Genomic DNA, 18,461 nt, shown 5'->3' on the forward strand with positions numbered 1-18,461 from the left:
TCAGAGAGGGTTACGGACCGTGGTCTGAGGTCATGGTGTTTGGTGCCAGGCTGGAGACGGGGAGAGGTGGAGATTAGTAGACAACAGTAATGTAGACCATGAGTTAACCAGAAAGAATCCTCATTGTGAGGTTATTGATTTGATTATTTGATAGACAAAGTTTAAAGCTGCTATGATCAATATTTTTTATATTAACATTAGATCACATGACCTTGTGTGTGGTGTGAATGGGGTCACTTGTAGTTATGAGCAGAGAATTTTCACTTTCATTTCAGTCTGCAGTTCCCCTCAGCTTTATGGAGCATTATGGCATCTTCTCTCTCATCACTCTCATCAGCATAATTTCCAGACATCATTTCCAAAACCCACTGTCATACATGCCGAACACCGGACAACCAAAGCTAGCGACTAGCCAGTGAACACAGTGTAGCATTTAGCTGCTAAAGAGCTAGATATTTCCAATAAGAGCTGGTGGAAATAGAAGACTAAAAGAAAATTGAATATTGAATATGTGCAAATAAGCAATTGTTTGCTAACATGTTAAGCATATCAGCTGCATGAGATGCTAATGTGTCAGATTTGTTTGCAGCTTGTTCCACTGGCGCCAATTGGCCAAAAAAATCAGGTAATGATTAGGTATACATGTTAATGATACACATATATTATACATAGCCTACAATATATCAGTGGACTACTGAGATATGGGCACTTGTGAAACGGACAACTTGAGGATCAGATAGGCTGCTTGATGTATGTCTCTCAAAGTTAGTGCAGACAGTTAATTCCCACTTTCCCCCCGGGACACCCTCTCTGACTCCCACAGATTGATTATGGCTGAGGCCGTCGACTCTTCCTGCATCTTCACCCCACCAAACTCCCAGTATGGAGTGTGGAAATCAACTGGGATTATCTGTAGCCTGCAGGCATTCCTTACACATATGTGTGTGCTCTCAGTAGACACAATGCCTGCATGTTCTTGCACTGAAAAATAACAACTACTGCCTACTGGCTGCACTGAACAGACTGTTTTAAGTCATTTGATTTATTTTGTAGTCTTGTGATCTTTTAATAAAAGTAGATTTTCTGTGCATATAGAATGTTATTTGCTTATTCCTTCCTAAATGGACTAACCTTTTCTTGATTCTACCACAGGGATCTGCCCTGTTGCAACTTGTTTAACATATTGGCAACTGCTTCTAGAAAAGTCATCTGAAATATGTGCTGCAGATGCATCCGAAGCCCCGTAGGCCACATATTAACATTATGTGGACCAGAACACGCTGCTCTCCTTTACACACGTGGCGATCATGTGTGTGATCACTAGCGGCTTGTGTCCACCATATGTTTGGCTGTCTTGCCTGCTGTCGCTTCAGGCAGCTGTGGCCTTGCACGTCTGTGCATGTTTATCATGGTTAGCTGGTTGCAGTGCGTGTATCTTCAGAAATCCTGCCCTCCAGAAATGGATCTATCAGATTCAGGCAAAGCTTGATTAGCATCAATAGTCTGACAGGAGAGAAATTTGCTGTGTCATTATTTTATCAGTCTATACATTATTGTTCGTATATTTGAATGTGGTTCCAGTTGTGGTTGTAGTTGAAAAAAGAGCATATTGGGAAATTCACTGCTGACAGAGCCTGGTATTTATTTCCAGTTGTGTTCCTTACATGTTTTCCCAGATTTAGTTGAGAAGATTGACACAACTCTGATGTCTGTATGGTAAATATGAAGCTTCATCCAGCAGCTGATTAGTTAGCTTAGCATAGGCCTATAACCTGGAAGCAGCGGGGAAACGCAAAGCTAGCTAGCCTGGCTCTGTCCGAACAAACCAAATCCACCTCCCAGCACCTCTAAAGCTCACTTATCATGACGCTATGTGTTGTTTGTTTGTACAAAAACTGAAATGCAGAAATAACAAGTTGTGGTAACAACAAAGTCTCTGGAAAGTCGTACAGTCAGGCTAGGCTTTATATTTATTGTAGGCTACAGGCGTGAAAGTGGTATTGATCTATTTATGTGACTGGTGGAAAAAAAGATACTAAGTGGAAATCCTAAAATGCTGAGCTATTGCTTTAAAAGCACAGAACATGGATCTGTTTGTTTCTGTAAAAGCCCAATGTCACGGCTGCTTGCCACTGCTTAGTATAGCCAGTTCACTGCCTGTATAGGTCCAGTAATTGATATGTTCATTTCCAACATATAGGCTACGCTTGGGAGAGGATTTACACTTAAAGTAACATGCAGTGCAACTGCACTCGCTGCAGGCAATTACATGCACGACTGATAAGATGAGCACTTGTGTTTGTTATTTGTTCATGTAATACAGGGTGACTTAGTACACTGGGACATCTCTATAACTGGGAGCTGACTGTATCTGTTTGCCACTGTCATCAATAAAACATTTATTTACTCTGCTTGTTATGTTTTTGGGAATTATTAGTAGGAAATTGTCAGTAATGTGTCTTGTAATATTGGTCCAAACCCTTCCTGTGTGTTATTACTGCAGTTGCAGAGGTCACAGTATGCCTGCTCTGAGGCAATTACGCTGATCATGTTCAATGAAACAGCACCATATTGACTGTGGACACTTAAGCTTTCTTGGAAACTAGGGTCACGTAAACAAACAGCCAGATATTGTTTCCAGATGAACTGCAGCACGTCGCTGCTGAGAGCTGCTCCATCTCATCTGTTCCTCTGCTTTGCTTTTGTTTTTTTGTCTTGTTTATCTGAATCAGGTGTAAGGCCTGTGTGCGACATGTTCATATTAATTGCAGCTGTGCAATGGAAGACGTCTGGTAGTGAGTCACAGGCGCCTTTAACTCTCCATTGTAACATCAAAGCCTTTCTGAATGTTTTTTTTTTCCAAGCAGTTTCACTTTTAGTTTTTGCCCTGTCAGTTCTACCATCCCTGCTGATCCAAACAGGAGCAATTATTTTTAGTGTTCCTGCAGAATATAATGGGTGGGGATGTCTGGTCTCCTCAGGAAATTGCTCCCACATCACAGACAAAGTGTCAGACCATTCCCACACCCTTTTTCAGACAATGAAAGTGAAATACATGCTGAAATTAAACAGTAAAATAAAATATGAAGTCATTGGCCTTAGCTTAACTCTACATATTTTGGTGCAACTTTATTTTGTGATATTTATTTTACAGAGGAGGAAAAAAAAATCTGCTAAACAAAACATTTTCACCATTATACTTCAAAGTATTCAGAGGTTGAGTGCCCAGCTGGAGTTTGTTTCTGTGTGCATTGGATTTGTATACAAGTGTGTTTATGTGGAGGGGAGTTGGAGCCTCTGCAGCAAGGGGCCTCATGGATCTGTCTTGCCCTCCCCTGCACTCTATGAGGCAGTGTTTTGGACCGGGGCCCAGGACCAAGCCTGAGGCACGCTGCTCTGCTCCAGCCTCTCCAGAGCGCCGACTCTCACTGACATTACATCAGCTGGGGAGACATAGTAGACTGTGTGTGTGTGTGCTGGAGTGTAGATGCTCCTTTCAGCTTGTTGCTCTGTAGCAAAACAAAGTGGTTTGCAGATCATCTCTTTTTCCTGCTGCTGAATCTGTGAGGTGTCAGCAGGAGAAAAGTAGAAAAGGCTCTCAGCCATGGCTGTGCGCATCATACGAGGAATGGAAGACCTGGTGGCATCGGGCAGCCAGCTCGTCTGGAGCCTGGCACATCAGACCCTGAGGAGGTGGTACAACCGTGGGCTGATGCCATGCAGACGCTTCTTAGAAGCCTGGTTGAGGATTGGAAAATGCTACCAGGTACGACAGATCCTTGACCAGTGGGTGCAGAAATAATTTATTTATAAAGGAGTTTTATTTATTGCTTTCTTGACAGCACATGTGATAAATTACTTGTTGCCAGGAGGATTTCTTTGATTGAATTTTTATGCCTTATATTACCTGTGATCTTGTTTCAGTTTTCCTGTGAGTGAAGTGAGTCAGTACTTTTTCTCATTTGGCTCATTAGCGTATGCTTGTGTTTATTTGTATGACTGTGAGGAGGCGCAGGCTGCCTCTCGGTGAGTTATAAAGCCTGTTTTTTAACAAGGGTCTCTCTCCCAGCACATATGGCAGTCATTAGAAAGCAGCATGACCAGCTGTTTGATCTCACTGTCTGGCTGAAGAGGAGAACTTTCAAAGTAGGCTTTGAAATGCATTGTTGCTGGAACACCTGAGCGCGGGCTGTATGGTTAACAAGTCTTCCTCTCGTGTTCTCCGCGTAAACTTGAAATAGATTGTGTCATCTTTTTTTTTTTTTCCTTTTTCCCAGCATACTGCCATGTGAAAACAAATTCAGAGTTAGATGGAATTTAGCACTCACTGTTTCAGGAAATTTTTACATAACAGTTTCCTCACCTATTCTGCAATGAGTAAAGCAATGTACTCAGTTTCATTCAGATTACAATATTCTCACTCATGGCAGCCAACACAAATTTCCGTCTTTGACATCTTTTGAAAGTGCACACAACACCTGACACTATTGAAACAACCTTGTGAGTTTCTTGTTCTCAGAATAACACAAGTATCAGGTCCCTTTTATTTTTTAGGCAATTTACCAGAAAGCTGTTTTTTCCACTCAGAATCACATGAGCTGTCTACATGGGTGGAAAAAGTATTCAGAACATTTACTTAAAAGTAAAAGTAAAGTCATTATGGTAAATTGCCCCTGTATATTAATATATTAGTGGAACTTTATTATTTATCATGTAAGGAATGTTTTAATGTTGTAGTTGGTTGGGGTGGAGCTGATTGTACAAACTGATGATATGTTATTTAATAAATCTTGATCTGAAAAGTGACTAGTGGCAATATCTTTTACATACACTTGTTGGAGAAAATAGTGCAATATTTCCATCTGAAATGTGGCAGAGTAGAAGGATAGAGTAGCATACCTAAAAATGTACTTAAGTACATCATTTAAGTGAATGTAATTAGTTTATTTCCACCACTGTGCATCCTATAACTACTCAGCCCAGCTTGTGGTCACCTGGGGTTAAGCGGGTGAAGTGGTGGGTTGTAGACCTGATCAAAGCTGCAGGGTGGGCCCAGCTCAGCCTGAGCAGGTCAGCGGCTGAAGGTCGTGTGAAGAGAGCACCATGAGGCCCCCTGCCTGTAATGACAGGGCTGCAGGGGGATGACCTCCGTGACACAGCTGTGACCTCTCTTTTTTTTATCATGGAAGACCTCACTCTGAAGCTCAGGTCCTCACTTCAGCAGGATGAGAGCAGCTTCTGTCCGGATAAAACTGTCTTTAAAACATTTAGCACCACTTTCTTAGTGGTGTGGAGGAAGTGAAGCATTTGTGAATAAACTACAGCACTGTATGAGGCTACGCTGTGTTTTTACAGTACATTTGATGTTTTACGAACTCTTTTGAAACTGGTTATGCATTGACATAGGGAGAAAAGACAGGGAGATGAGGGATTTTGAGTCAGTTTCACTTTTGAGAAAGTGAATCTAAAATTCATTGTGTGTGAGCTTGAAATCAGACTAAAGGCCTTTGTCCATTTCTCTGTGTTTTGATGTCACTGGCTAACAACAATGCAGCATTGAGAGATAGGCACTTGGAACGATTGTTCCCTGAACAGCCTCAACAATTCGTCAGAGTGTTACTATAGTGATTAATCCCTGATTTAACTATGGAATTTACTGTATGTAATTAACAGGCTCTGACATTTTTCCCATCAATGCAAATCACTTAGAGGTCTGGTTTTCATTGAGGTTAGTTCACTTTTTTCTTATTTTGGTCAGTGAAGATTCTTGTCTCTTCTGCCACCACTGGAGATATTGAGCTTTAAAAATCTTTTAAAAGTCCCTGCTATGCAGCTCATACTTGGACATACAGTAGAAGAAGTGGGTATGGCGTTGAAATACGTGGCTTCAGAGCAAAAGTTAGCGTATTACCAACTTAGTGTGACTACAGAAGAAACCCTTTGTTGAGTAGTAAGCTCTGCCCACAGAGCCGTAAATCTAACTGAGGTTCAGGGCGTTGAAAAACAGCAAAGTGGAAAAGTAACTTGTACAGTATGAAAGTGAAATGACAGCTCTGTTGTGGTGCCGAGAACAATATGTCCTGGTAGACTGAAGTTTAACGCCATGCCAGAAAGTGTCTTCCCGCCCTGCAGTCTCGTTGGACGTCAACATGACCCTCACTTTCCACCACAGAGGCCAACCAGTTGGATGCCACATGTTTTTCATTGAAGTCACAGAAATAAAAAAGACGTCTGGGACACATTCCTGGGCAGCAAACAGCATCAAGGCAACACAAACACACACACTCTTGGCAATGAGGCTCTCCCTAGTGTTTCTGAGATCAAGCAATAGTAAGATACCTCTGTTTCTACTGAGCAATGTAGATACACACAATGATGAAATAGGAAAGCAGATTTTTCTGACATTGTACTAAGCTCCCAACTACTAAAAAACACACTTTTAATGAATTACAGCCAATTTGTATCAGATGTTAATGTAATTACAGCATTTGTCAGGTTATTTTGACAAAATTCTATTGCTCTTTGTAGAAAACTTAAACAACCTTGTTAATAGACGGTGGTCTATGTTTCGCTTTCAGCCCACTATTGACGTGCGCTGCAGTGTCTTTTTTGATGCTGCCAGTAGTGGGCAGCAAAGTCAGGAATTTTAAAATTCACACAGTGGCTTTAATTAATAGGCAAAAACAGTGTCATCAGAATTTGTACAAGGAATTACACTTTTTTTTTTAACGTTGGCAACAGCTTAAAACACAGAAATATGACTTGAATATTATTCATCACCTCACATTAATATCTCTGTCTTGTCCTTATAGGCTGTATGTAAAACTTGCCCTGTATGAAAGGCAGTTCTGCTGACTGCAATAGACTGATTCTTAAAATTATTCATCTAAACAATAGATTGGAAATTCAATTAAACGTTGCAGCAGGACTTCATTGTCTTTTAGTTTGGTTACTTTGCAGGAGAGGAGAACGTGAGATGATGACATCTCAGGGATTTTCAATGGACCAGTGTTGATGCAGAGGAAGGATATGAGGGTGAAAAAGACAATAGTGTGCATAGGAGCTAATAACAAAAGGACCTAAGACTCTTTGTTTATAATTCACAGTGCCCTTATAAAGAGCTGATTTATGGCTGAAATATCTCTGCTGCACTTTTTTTTTAAATACAAAATAAGGAAGACGGTCTTACAATGACTTTGATCTTTTGGCGTGTTGCTCCCATGTGGACATCTGCCTGGTGGCTCTCCTTACCTATTCATTCAGCACAAAGACAAACATGACATTGAGGTGAGTCACTGTTTCACTCACAAAAAAAAAAAAATAGCAGCCATTTTATCCCTGGGCTAAAACAGTGGAAGGACGGCTGTGTGTGGAGAGGCACAGGTAGAGGTGGAGACAGTGTGATTTGACTCTTGCTTTAACTGACATGTCTCATGTGGTCTTTTTTCCTCTAGATGACTGAAGGCCGTCTTTGCCAGGTTCACCTCCTCGATGGCAGGAATCTGGAGCTGCTTGTGCAGGTAGTTTGTCCTTCTGTAATTTTTCTTTTGTGTTTCAAGCACATCACATTTTAGTTACTGCACAAATGGTCTAAACTCAGCTCCTGTGTTTTTATCTAAACTCTCCAGCCCAAGCTGTTGTCCCGCGACCTGTTAGATTTGGTGGCCTCACATTTTAATCTGAAGGAGAAAGAATATTTTGGATTGTGCTTTATCGATGACACGTAAGTACATTTCCTAATATAAGATACATTTATTTTAAAGCCAAAAAAATTGCTATGCCCTGGTAATTTGGGTGTGTGTGTTAATTTATTATATTTTTGATTGAAGTCATTAGTTGATTCTGACCCAATCCTTGTTTACAGAAGGAGAGAGAAAGGAAAGAAAATTAAGATAGCAGTATTCCAACATATGATTTATTCTTTTATTCCTGCTCAGTGGTCAGAATAACTGGCTCCAGCTGGATCGTAAAGTCCTTGATCATGACTTCTCCAAGACTTCGGGGCCTTTGGAACTCAAGTTCCTTGTGAGGTGAGTGCCCTCGCTGTGAAAGCTTGCCAAATGTGGAATCCTTTCTCCTGCACAACAGCCTATACTATTGAAAATCTGAATGTTTTACAAATAAGACTGAGATGTGAATCATAGAAGCAGCTGGTACAGTGAGGGCTTCACAGCCTCCAAGGCGTGTCCTAGCCAGCAGGTGGCAGTGATGGGACACAGTTTTATCCCTACTGTGTGACTGCCACATTACTTACTAATTCACATGATGAGTGGCAAAATGCATTGACATGAACCTTACTTATAAACTCTTCACAGGTTTTATATTGAGAAGATCACCTTCTTGAAAGAGAACACAACAGTGGAGCTGTTCTTCCTGAATGCAAAATCTTTAGTGTTTAATGTAAGTGTTTTTAATCATTTATTTTCTGAAAGCATGTCTCATAGTTCTTTTTGTATCTCCTAACCAAATTTGGCATGTCATTTAGTTCCAGGTCATTGCACACGATCATTGATTGCCTTATGAGAAGATGCCTAATCCAACTATTGATCAGCTACCATTCTTGTTGGTTATTACCATAGAAACAGATTTCATTCAGCTTGGGGTTCATGGTCAGATGGTCACATGATCAATATTTTCTATATTGTTGTGTTGTCTGTGAAACGTACAGTTCTTCATTTTTATGATTTTACATATGATGTCCTTTTTTGTCTTTAGACTGAGTTGTTGTGGATACATCCAGCAACATTTATAACATTATATTCACAGTTTATTGTGGTAATATTTGTATATTGTTGTAATGCTTCTGCAATTCGTTTAAACAATACATACCCAACACATCTACAACTCAAGACCACACACTGTCAAGCAGTTATTCAGAATGCTGCTTTCATGTGCTGTCGGAAATTCTATAACGTTCGCCAGTGTCATGTACGTCATATGTTATTGTTTAGCATCCATTCACATTCAGCAGAGCGTACACAACAGTCACAACACAGTCATTATTTTAGACGTATGAATATATAAGGTATAGGTTTTATTGTATATTTAAATCACTTGGGGTTCATGGTCAGATGGTCACATGATCAATATTTTGGAAACATATTGTTGTCTGTAGTTGTATAGCATATAAACTTTCCACTGTCCAAAAAAAAATTCAACATGAATCTTGCAGAAACGTCAATGTTTTCTAGTAATAATATTTGTGTTAAATAATATTATTTGCTTAAGAATATCAATAATATATCGGCGATCAGAAATGTATTATATGTGTGTTAAGTTGGGTGGAAAATTAAATAGCTTACAAGTAAAATGGTGTTAAAGTAACCAGGTAGTTCCTGAACAAGGATTTGGGACTGTACGAGGAGTGCCTGAAGGCAGCATGTGATCAAACGTTGCAGTGCAGTTTTTTTTTCGCGGGGAGAGCAGACTGGTCACCATGGGAGACGGAGACTGTTGAACCTGCTTTCGGACCATACCACTTTACTGATGGGGGCTCCAAGCTCAAGCAGGACTTTCAACTAGGGTTTCTACGTACCAGTGCATGTTTTGTCAGTTATAGAAAATAGCACGATAACTCAGGAACTGAACAACAGTATTGGAAACACTTCTCGGACAGTTTTAAACACCGTATTGTCTCTGCGGCAGTGGTTTAGTCGGTAACGGTGGGACCGAGGTACGGGACGGGAAGATTTTCTCTCAAGTCAAGTGTTTCGGGCAGGCTGTACTTTGTGTGTGAATGTTTTTTGAAAAAAACATGCTAATTTGACAATTTTTACAACAGGAGACCATCGAAGTCGAGAGTGAAAATGTTTTCAAGTTAGCTGCATTCGCATTGCAGGTAAGAAAGAGTTTGTCGCAGGCTTTCCAGACTGTGATTTTGTCACTCACCCCAAATGTGAATGAAGATGGTCGGGACACGCAGCATTTGAAAACAGTTGTCTCTTGAGGTTGCTTCGGTCGGAGTCATTGTTAAAGAAATTGACCTTTTTATGTTAACACTACCCTTTGAAATGAGCCTTGTGCTTCAATGCAGTGTTTACTATTAAGAAAATGTAAGTGTAGTCAAATGAAATATGTTCATTCGTGTAACGTTACTACTTCTGTGCAATTGTGCAGATAGCTAACATTAGCATTCTGGTCAATTTAGTGTTTGTTTTAATCATGCCTAATTAACTACATTATTTTCTCTTTTTAAGGAGGCCAAAGGAAATTACATCAGGTAAGAAGTTACCGATATTATAATGTAAAAGCCTTGAATGAAAGAAATACAGAAAGGTCTACCCAAAAGTCTTTGTCACATCAAGTTGTCTTTTCAGTTTAAACACGTTTTGAGTGAGCTGAATAGAATAGAATAGTCTACAGACACAATGTTTTTGTCTAGCATGTCTTGATATTTTTGCTGTACTGGTATACAGAAAAAAACATTTTTATCAACTGATAACTGGAGTCTGCAGTTGAATGACACTCTGCACAATCTACAAAGTGTTTGTTGCTGTACTCCGACAAGGAACCAGTGCTCAGTGTACAGCCAGTTAATGCTCAACTTGACAGGCTCAGATTTTATTTTACAATGGACTTCCATCAGTTAATAATTCCCTTGATTTTGCTCCTGTGATATTGAACTGAACCCCTGCTGGCTTGCTGCCATCCACATGGTCCAAAGGCTGCCTTTAAAATCAGAACACTTGGTCTTTTGTCATAGAGTTGCCTTTGAAGGCAGACAGGTAGATTAACTGTGTTTGCAGGTTAAACAAAAGTCTACAGAGGCAGTTTTTTTTCACACATTGTGATTGCATCATCTCCCTTTATAAATGTCACATCACTTGACGGAAACAGACCATGTAACACTTGTACAAATACATGCACATAGTGTACACGATTTGGGCAATGACACTGGTGGGAGATTCTGTACTAAACCTTCATAATCTGTTCGCTAGTGGAGATAATGTTTTCACAGTGGGCCTTGCTCTCAGAGGCTTGACCTGCTGATAAGGTATGTTGTTTTTTTGCCAGCCGTAGGAGTGAAGGGCATTGGCTGCCATTAATAAACACTGCTCTGTGAGCGGCTGAGCAGGTTGAAGCAGAACAACCTGTGTGTTGACCCTGTGCTTTGCCTCTAAAGGCCTCTCTATCCATTATGTGAACACAAAGATTTGTGCTCTGTAAGGAGTTGCACATGTATGGTTTGAATGGTGATATATGCAATGCTGAAAATGCAGTTTGACCTCTTGTCAGCCACTGCCTTTGTGCTCTTTCAAAAAAGAAAAACAAAACTTGGCAGCATCTGCTTGTGCTTATTAACTGATTTGCCATTTAGAACTGTGATTGATCTGATAAATGTTAATTATTATTTATTACAACTTCAGTCCAGATTTATACCTTAGACTTTTGATTTAAAAGTACTTTACCCTGAAGTGTAGTGTGCAGTTTGAACTTTCAGTTCGTGTAGGTGTGGGGATGGGCTGTACTTTGTCCTGACTCTGAAAGCACAATAAAAGACAACTTGCCAACAAATCTGGTAGAATCAGGGAGAATGGGAGTGTGTCCAACTCATGCTGTGTTTTTCTTATTTGCACAGATATTATTTTCCCCTGCTCATTCTGATTATGCTTTCTATTAAGTTGTAAGAGACTTAGAGCATTTGTTTTTTGCCAGTTTACAACAATTATAGGAATATGTTTTTCCTCCTTGGAGGAATGTATGTAAAATGGTAAAAGAAAGGTGTTATCCTCAAACTTTTCTTACTTTAGCATAGCACTGGCTCCAATATCTAACATGGTTATTTAACTGGTGCATCCCCCGCTGTCCTGTGGCAGTATTTCTCATTGCTGTCAGTAATGTCCTCTCTCTCTACTTCTTTGAGAGAAATCCCCTCATAAAGCATACAATATAAATGTGTCTGGTCTACACTGTATCAGTAAAGGGCCCTGGAGCAGTGAGATTAGCTGTAGGGGAGTTAGGGAGACCTCCTTCTCCTTAAGAGGGATGAGCCAGACCCACTGTCCAATGGTAGACAACCTGGCGTCAGGAGGATTCACTGCAGTCATGTTATTGTTGTGGTGTGGGCCAACCTCCTGCTGTGCATTGAATTAATGTACCATCAGGGTTCACATTATACTTGTAATGTGTCTGAATTCCCTTTGCTATGTTAATATTGCGTTGCATCTTGTTCTTACCATAATGATTCACACGTTATTGCTGTAGCTGCGGGTATAATCCACAGCTGAGTGTTACAGCTGTTCTTTTGGGGGCTTATACAAGGGATGGGAAGGGAAAACATAAGAAATCATTGAATTGATTGATGTATTTTATTATCACTAACAGTTTTATTAGTAACTGAAAGGGTTTTTTTTTTCCTTGTACAACTGTAATCAGCTCCAGTAGTGAACTTAAGACAGTTGTCTGGGCCTCTATATTTGAAGCGCTAGTAATTTTAAATTAGTTTTGATCAACAAAATGTCATTTGTGTTCTAATTGTATCCACATGAACAAATATTACACTCAGATAGTTTCAGTCCTCAGTTCTATTTGCAGGTGTAGCCTCTAGTTAGTGGTTCATTCACAGCAACAGGCTCTCTCATTGTGCTCCCTTCACAGTCACCACGTCTCAGCCCTGTGGAATAGCTGACACATGAGTTTTATCTCTCCCACTCTGAGTGGGCCGCACTGGGCTGGGCTGTACTGGGTGTAGGAATTGCCTCCACACTGCAGGCTGCAGGGAGATAACAGACGTAGTAATGAATTCCAGATTGCTGACAGGGCAGCACGGCTGCGGAGTAGATCACCCCGACAACACCAGGCCCCAGCTCCCCATAAAATGTATGCCATCAAACACACAGCGAGGTGCCGTGGCAGCAAAACCCAGTCAACCTAGGAGAGGCAGCTACAGGGAAGAGTGATTCAAGTGCCTCTGCCCTTGCAGCGGCTCACCTTTGTTTTTGTTTAGTAAGCTGGTTCACATAACTGGATCATTTTGGTTTTGTCCTACTACGTTAGTGGCTGTTAAATTCCATTAGAGTTAAATTGACGTTCATAAAAGGTCAAATGGGTTTTGACCTAAACTCTTTATTTTCTTAGATTGAGGTTATTGTTAAAGATTTATCTTGTACAGTAGTTGAGAATATTGTAATAGTTTAGTCTGCGCATTGGTCTGACCTACACATATAAAATCTGTCTGAGAGCCTGCTGACTGTTTTCTAACAGCGCCGGAGCTCATACAATACTTTTCAACACAGGCAGAGCCTGCCAAGTGCTTGTGAATGGCTTTTGTTCAGGTCTCCAGTGGACTGGCCCGCCAACCCAGAGCCCTTTTTGTCCAGCAGAAACTGTAGACCCAGTGCTCGCTCCTACATGATGTTGGAGTGACTCATACTTCACTATCATAGACCTTGACAGTGACGAACACCACAATTTGCCTGTACAGATAACATTGCCAGTTGCTGTGTTTATTATGACACATGAGGCCTGTGATTAACATTTTTGGCAGTTTGACTTTGTGGGTAAGAACTGTACCCGCTGGATGTGCCATGATGTGATCACTGACTGAACTGTGAAGGTCAAAATACTGTAGTTTACCTACAGTACATAGGATAACTGTGAAGTACAGCACTGTTGAGAACCTGCATAAAACGGCTTTGATATTTTTGAAAAGATTTTTTGCCAAGCCTCTTAAAAGACTTCCTGTGACTTAAAGGCCCTGCACATGCTTTTATAAATGAAGTCTGGCAAGACATGAGTGAAGCTCAAGTTTAGTCTTGGCAAGCAGTACTACTCATATAGATAAGAAAGTTGAAAATAATATCCTGACACTGCACCTTTTCTAAAGGTTTGCTAACATGAATTATTGCTGCCATGCTTCAAGATAGAAATTCAAACCACACTGTGAAAGCACAAACACGTGGAGAACTCTCTACACATTTTTGGACTTTGGGTTGAGATTCTTGTGTAAACATTTACCTTCAGTTTCTTTATGGTATGAAACCCTCATTTTAAGGTCCTAACAGGATACTTCAGAGTTCTGAATACAGAGATTCTCACATGTAGGAGAGCTGGTAATTAGATGTGTCAATGAACACTGTAATTTTTGTGTTTTGCTGTGTCTTTCCCAGCTCTGAAGAAGAGATGAGTAACTCTGTTCCCCAATCAAAATGGCTCTAGAAAGGACACTGTTATTGTGAATGACTACATTTGTATAAGTATATGATTTTCTTTTCAGTGCTGAGACTGCCAGATCACACCTGAAAGAGCTCCCAGTTCTTCCCACCAGAGTTTTAAGGGAGCACCCATCTCTTAATTACTGGTAAGATATCTGACAAAATGCATTGGGGAGTGGGTCAGTTTTTGGGGATAAAACTCAACCTTACAGATATTCGTGGTTCAAACAACAACACAGTCCTTCCTCTGCGGGATACACTTGCAAATTCACCTATTAAACCGCCTCAGTGGTCAGTCACACCCGGTTGTACATTGCAGTTTCCCCAGAAGAGCAGTTCTGGGCAGTAAGGTGCATGCTGACCTGCCTTGTACTTGGCAGACGGTGTTGCCTCTGATGAGGTGACTAATTCCTGCCTGGGTTGTGTTAATTACGTTTGCCCATTAGCCCAGTGAGAGCACAGGGAGGTGCTGACAGCCACTGTCTGAAAGATTGCTGTCTGTCTCTTCACTCCACACTGCTGTTTTTGCTCCTCCACCTTCCCCTCCTCTTCTGGTTTAATAATCATCTGAGGCTGCTGCAGCCTCTGAAGCGGCTACATTGAGTTTAATATCCAAATTAAAATTATAGTCTTATGGTGCATGGGTGAGCACATATGCACGCCTGTCTCTTTCTGACTGTTAAGCTGCAGTGAGTTTGCTGTCTCACTATGCTATTAAAAGGGATGATTACAGTGGGAAGTAAATGGGATGCATTTGCAGGAGAGGAGGATGAGAGCCATCATCAGGCCAGTAGGCCAGACTGCATTTTCTGCATGAGCAGACAAAATGTGTGTCAAAGAAAGGGCCCTCTCACAACTATCCCTCTGTGGCTTGAATGTTTAGCACTTGATGGATTATTCATTAAATGTTTTATCTTTCCATTTGCAGTGAGGACAAAGTGACTGAACATTACAAGAAACTGAAGGGACTGACCAGAGGACAAGCCATTGTGCGGTAAGTTATGAAAATAAATCTATATGCATCTGTATGTTTTTTTTTTTTTATTTATTTATTTTTTTATTTATTTTTTTAATGAACTGTCTCTTATGCACAACTGCCTTTAATTTCACAATTCTTCTACATCAGGCCTTCCTCTTTAACCTCATGTGCCTGCACTGTAGTGGCTGTTGTTTTAAGAGGTGGCTGTCACCAAGCCAGAGTGTGTCATTAATTAGAGGAGGTGCTCTTAGAGTAGGCAGCTGGCCAGCCTTAGGAGGATGTCAGACCTCCACTGTGTTTTTCCCAGGACTGTAACTCAGAGCAACCCTGGGTCATTTACGCTCAGATGATTCGTGCCCTTGAACTGATCAATGGACTCTCCCTCCCTCTGTCACGGCCCTGAAACAAATCGATCAGCTTGCCACTGCAAATGACTGTGGCTTCTCAACGACTGTAGCTTAAATCCCACTCTTTCTGTTGTACAACAGCCACCGGTGGACAGTGATGAAGTGTAAGTGGCTGAATTCCTGTTAACCTGTTCCTCTTCCTCTGAAGGTATCTGGCCCTGGTGGAGTCCTTGCCGACATATGGAGTCCATTATTACCCAGTGAAGGTAACAGTGGTGCCCTGAGTCATACAGTAGCCTTAACCTTTGATGAATGCAGCATGTCAGCATGCCGTCTGTATTTCTCTTTCTACATGTAGTCAAACACACCACAAAACCTTTATTCACTTAATGTTATAACATTTTGCTTGATGCTTGAATCATGAGACTATTTCCTGTTCCTGTATGTGTCCTGTAGCTAAAGCAACCACACATCTGTGTTACTGTAGGAGCACACACACCTATACTCGGTCTGCTTGGTTGGGCTAAGTGAATATGACTGGCTTAGTGTAAAATTAAACCTTAAATAATTAAAAAGAATTAAATCAGGAATCCACTCAATCATTGCTGCACATGGTTAGCTGAGCACAATTCAAGCGATCCCTTAAACTTTCCTTGCTTTTACTTGCATCTGCTAACTTTCTCTACCAAACCCTGTTAAATCAAGGTGTCTGAGGAGATCAAACAGTGGCGGTAAAATGACTCAGTCAGGCTTACAGAGATTTGAAGGCCTTTAATGTATTTGATCTCTTCTTGTGTTGCGAATGCTGTGAGCCTAATGGGGTAATTGCTTTGGTAACAGGCCTCTGTTTTTTTGTTTTTTTTGTTTTTTTCAAACTCCCACCAATAAAGCTACCTCTAATGAGTGGTGGAATGGTGTGTGTGTGCTTTCATGCAGGACAAGCAAGGAATACCATGGTGGTTGGGAGTCAGCTACAAAGGCATCGGCCAATACGATTTGCAGGATAAGCTGAAACCACGAAAGGTAGGTTGACCTTGTTTTACAGCTGCTCTGTATACCTCAACTGTCTTAGTTTTTATTTGAAATGTTATTTCAAAGCAAATTCACTGCCTGAGACAAATTTTCTTGTCTGTTGTTTTGTTGTGTGTGTGTGTGTGTGTGTGTGTGTGTGTGTGTGTGTGTGTGTGTGTGTGTGTGTGTGTGTGTGTGTGTGTGTGTGCGTGCGCGTGTGTGTGCACGCATGTTTATATGTTCGTGTGTAGTTTTTCCTCATCCATGTCAAAGATCTGAGGATACAGGGTTTATTTACTGTACATGTTGTAAAGCCCTCTGGGACTAACGTAGGGCGTGGGCTTTGTAAATAAACTTGACTTGGTTTTCTTACAAAGTGACATTTAATACTCAAACTAAGACTCTTTCTTTCTGAAGTTACTAGTTTTTAACTTTATTGTAGAAGAATTTGTTACTAAGCACTATTGAAACTTAAATCAGCTTTCAGCCCCAGTGCCTCTTGTTAGCTGGTTAATGATCCATTCAAACTGTAAATAGCAGTGATTAAGACCCTGGTTCCCATGCAGGTCAGGAGGAAGAGGAACACAAATGGGGAAAATATTTTGGAGTATGCAGTTAAAGCTGAAGGTGTAAGAGCAAATACAGTAGGGACCAGTATTACCAACAGTAGAATGAATGTCATAAGGATTATAAAACAGTACAACTTATGAAGTTTAAAGGGGAAAATGCTAATAAAAATAGTTACATGATCAGAAAAAAATAGTGTATAGTGTAGAACTGATTATAAAAGCTTATCATTGGGGCAGTATGCTATACAAGTAAATTAAAATACCCTTTCCTGAAAGTCAATTTTTTATGTAGCCCAAGCCTTTAAACAATTAGCATTAATAAAGTAAAAATAAAGTCAGATGCTACTTTTTAGCTTTACAGTGGATGTAAAGGAATTTAACTGGTCTGTAGAGGACCCATCATATACCTGTTATTCTACCTGTACAGAAATGTATTGCTAGGCTGGGGAGCGTTTCTCCCCAGCCTCTTTCATTAGACTCGTCATAGCTGTTGTTATATGGCAGGAGCCTGTTGACATAGCAGGGTGTGCTGTTACACTGAATACCGAGGCATTAATGGGCACAGCCACAGTTTGTCTCTCCCCAACACTTCCAGTGGAAGGTGTAATTATGGTGCTCTGTGGGAAGCTGTGGGCTTCTGGGAGTTGGATTGGCACTCTGCCAACCGGGTGGGAGGGTGCTTGTTTGGAGTTGGGGGACAGCAGGGAGGGTGTTGGGGTTCCTGGGAGGGTTCATCAAAACTAGACTCTGCCTTCTCCAGCTCCTCCACTCCAGGAGGGGACTGTTACATGGGAGCCTCATGAGTTTCCTGTTGTGGGAAAAAAACCCAAAAACATTGCCTTTTTAAATGACCTTTTTTGTTGCTCTGATAATTAGAAGTGTATGGCTACTTTCCTTTCGCCTTGAGGGGAGTCCTGTATATCTGGTGAATATTGATAGTGCTTCCTGTCTTAGTTCACAGCCCTTGTATTCAACCCAGCCCATCCCTCCTTGCCCTTTGCCCAGCCCCTGTCAGCATGCTGTATTCATTATGGTAATGTGTGTGTGTGTGTGTGTGTGTGTGTGTGTGTGTGTGTGTGTGTGTCCTGGAGGGAGCACAATTGATCAAACAATACAAAATAGTTATCTGTGTAGGGGGCAGGGGGCTGGATTCAAAGTCAGTACTGGTGGGAGGTTTGTTAATATCCTTTAAAGTAGCTACAATAGCTTAACCTCACATTATCTCCTCTGCATGCATGCCAGGTTCATCACTCCATATTGAATATCCTGAAACTCAGAAGCTTGCACTTCCTACTGTGTAGATGTCCCATATTTAGTAATGTAAATACCCTGTCATTTCTATTATGACTATTATAATGGAGTGTATGTCAGCAGTCTGTAAATAAAAGGAATAGATTATGTA

At 40.9% G+C, this 18,461-nt stretch overlaps 1 protein-coding gene across 4 annotated transcripts in view; it reads left to right on the top strand.

The window, feature by feature from the left end:
• frmd4b (FERM domain containing 4B) overlaps nt 1-18,461 on the top strand; it is a 41,565-nt gene that overhangs the window by 11,872 nt on the left and 11,232 nt on the right. For all 4 annotated transcript variants that reach the window (XM_022744843.1, XM_022744841.1, XM_022744842.1 and 1 more), the window contains exons 2-11: nt 7,455-7,520; nt 7,629-7,723; nt 7,938-8,030; nt 8,316-8,400; nt 9,782-9,838; nt 10,197-10,219; nt 14,216-14,299; nt 15,082-15,147; nt 15,688-15,745; nt 16,416-16,502. In XM_022744843.1, the coding sequence (XP_022600564.1) occupies nt 7,455-7,520; nt 7,629-7,723; nt 7,938-8,030; nt 8,316-8,400; nt 9,782-9,838; nt 10,197-10,219; nt 14,216-14,299; nt 15,082-15,147; nt 15,688-15,745; nt 16,416-16,502 (714 nt within the window). The remainder of the gene's footprint in view (nt 1-7,454; nt 7,521-7,628; nt 7,724-7,937; nt 8,031-8,315; nt 8,401-9,781; nt 9,839-10,196; nt 10,220-14,215; nt 14,300-15,081; nt 15,148-15,687; nt 15,746-16,415; nt 16,503-18,461) is intronic.

This window comes from Seriola dumerili, unplaced genomic scaffold (assembly GCF_002260705.1).
Source record: "Seriola dumerili isolate Sdu_G_001 unplaced genomic scaffold, Sdu_1.0 BDQW01000088.1, whole genome shotgun sequence".
NCBI classification, from domain to species: Eukaryota; Metazoa; Chordata; class Actinopteri; order Carangiformes; family Carangidae; genus Seriola; species Seriola dumerili.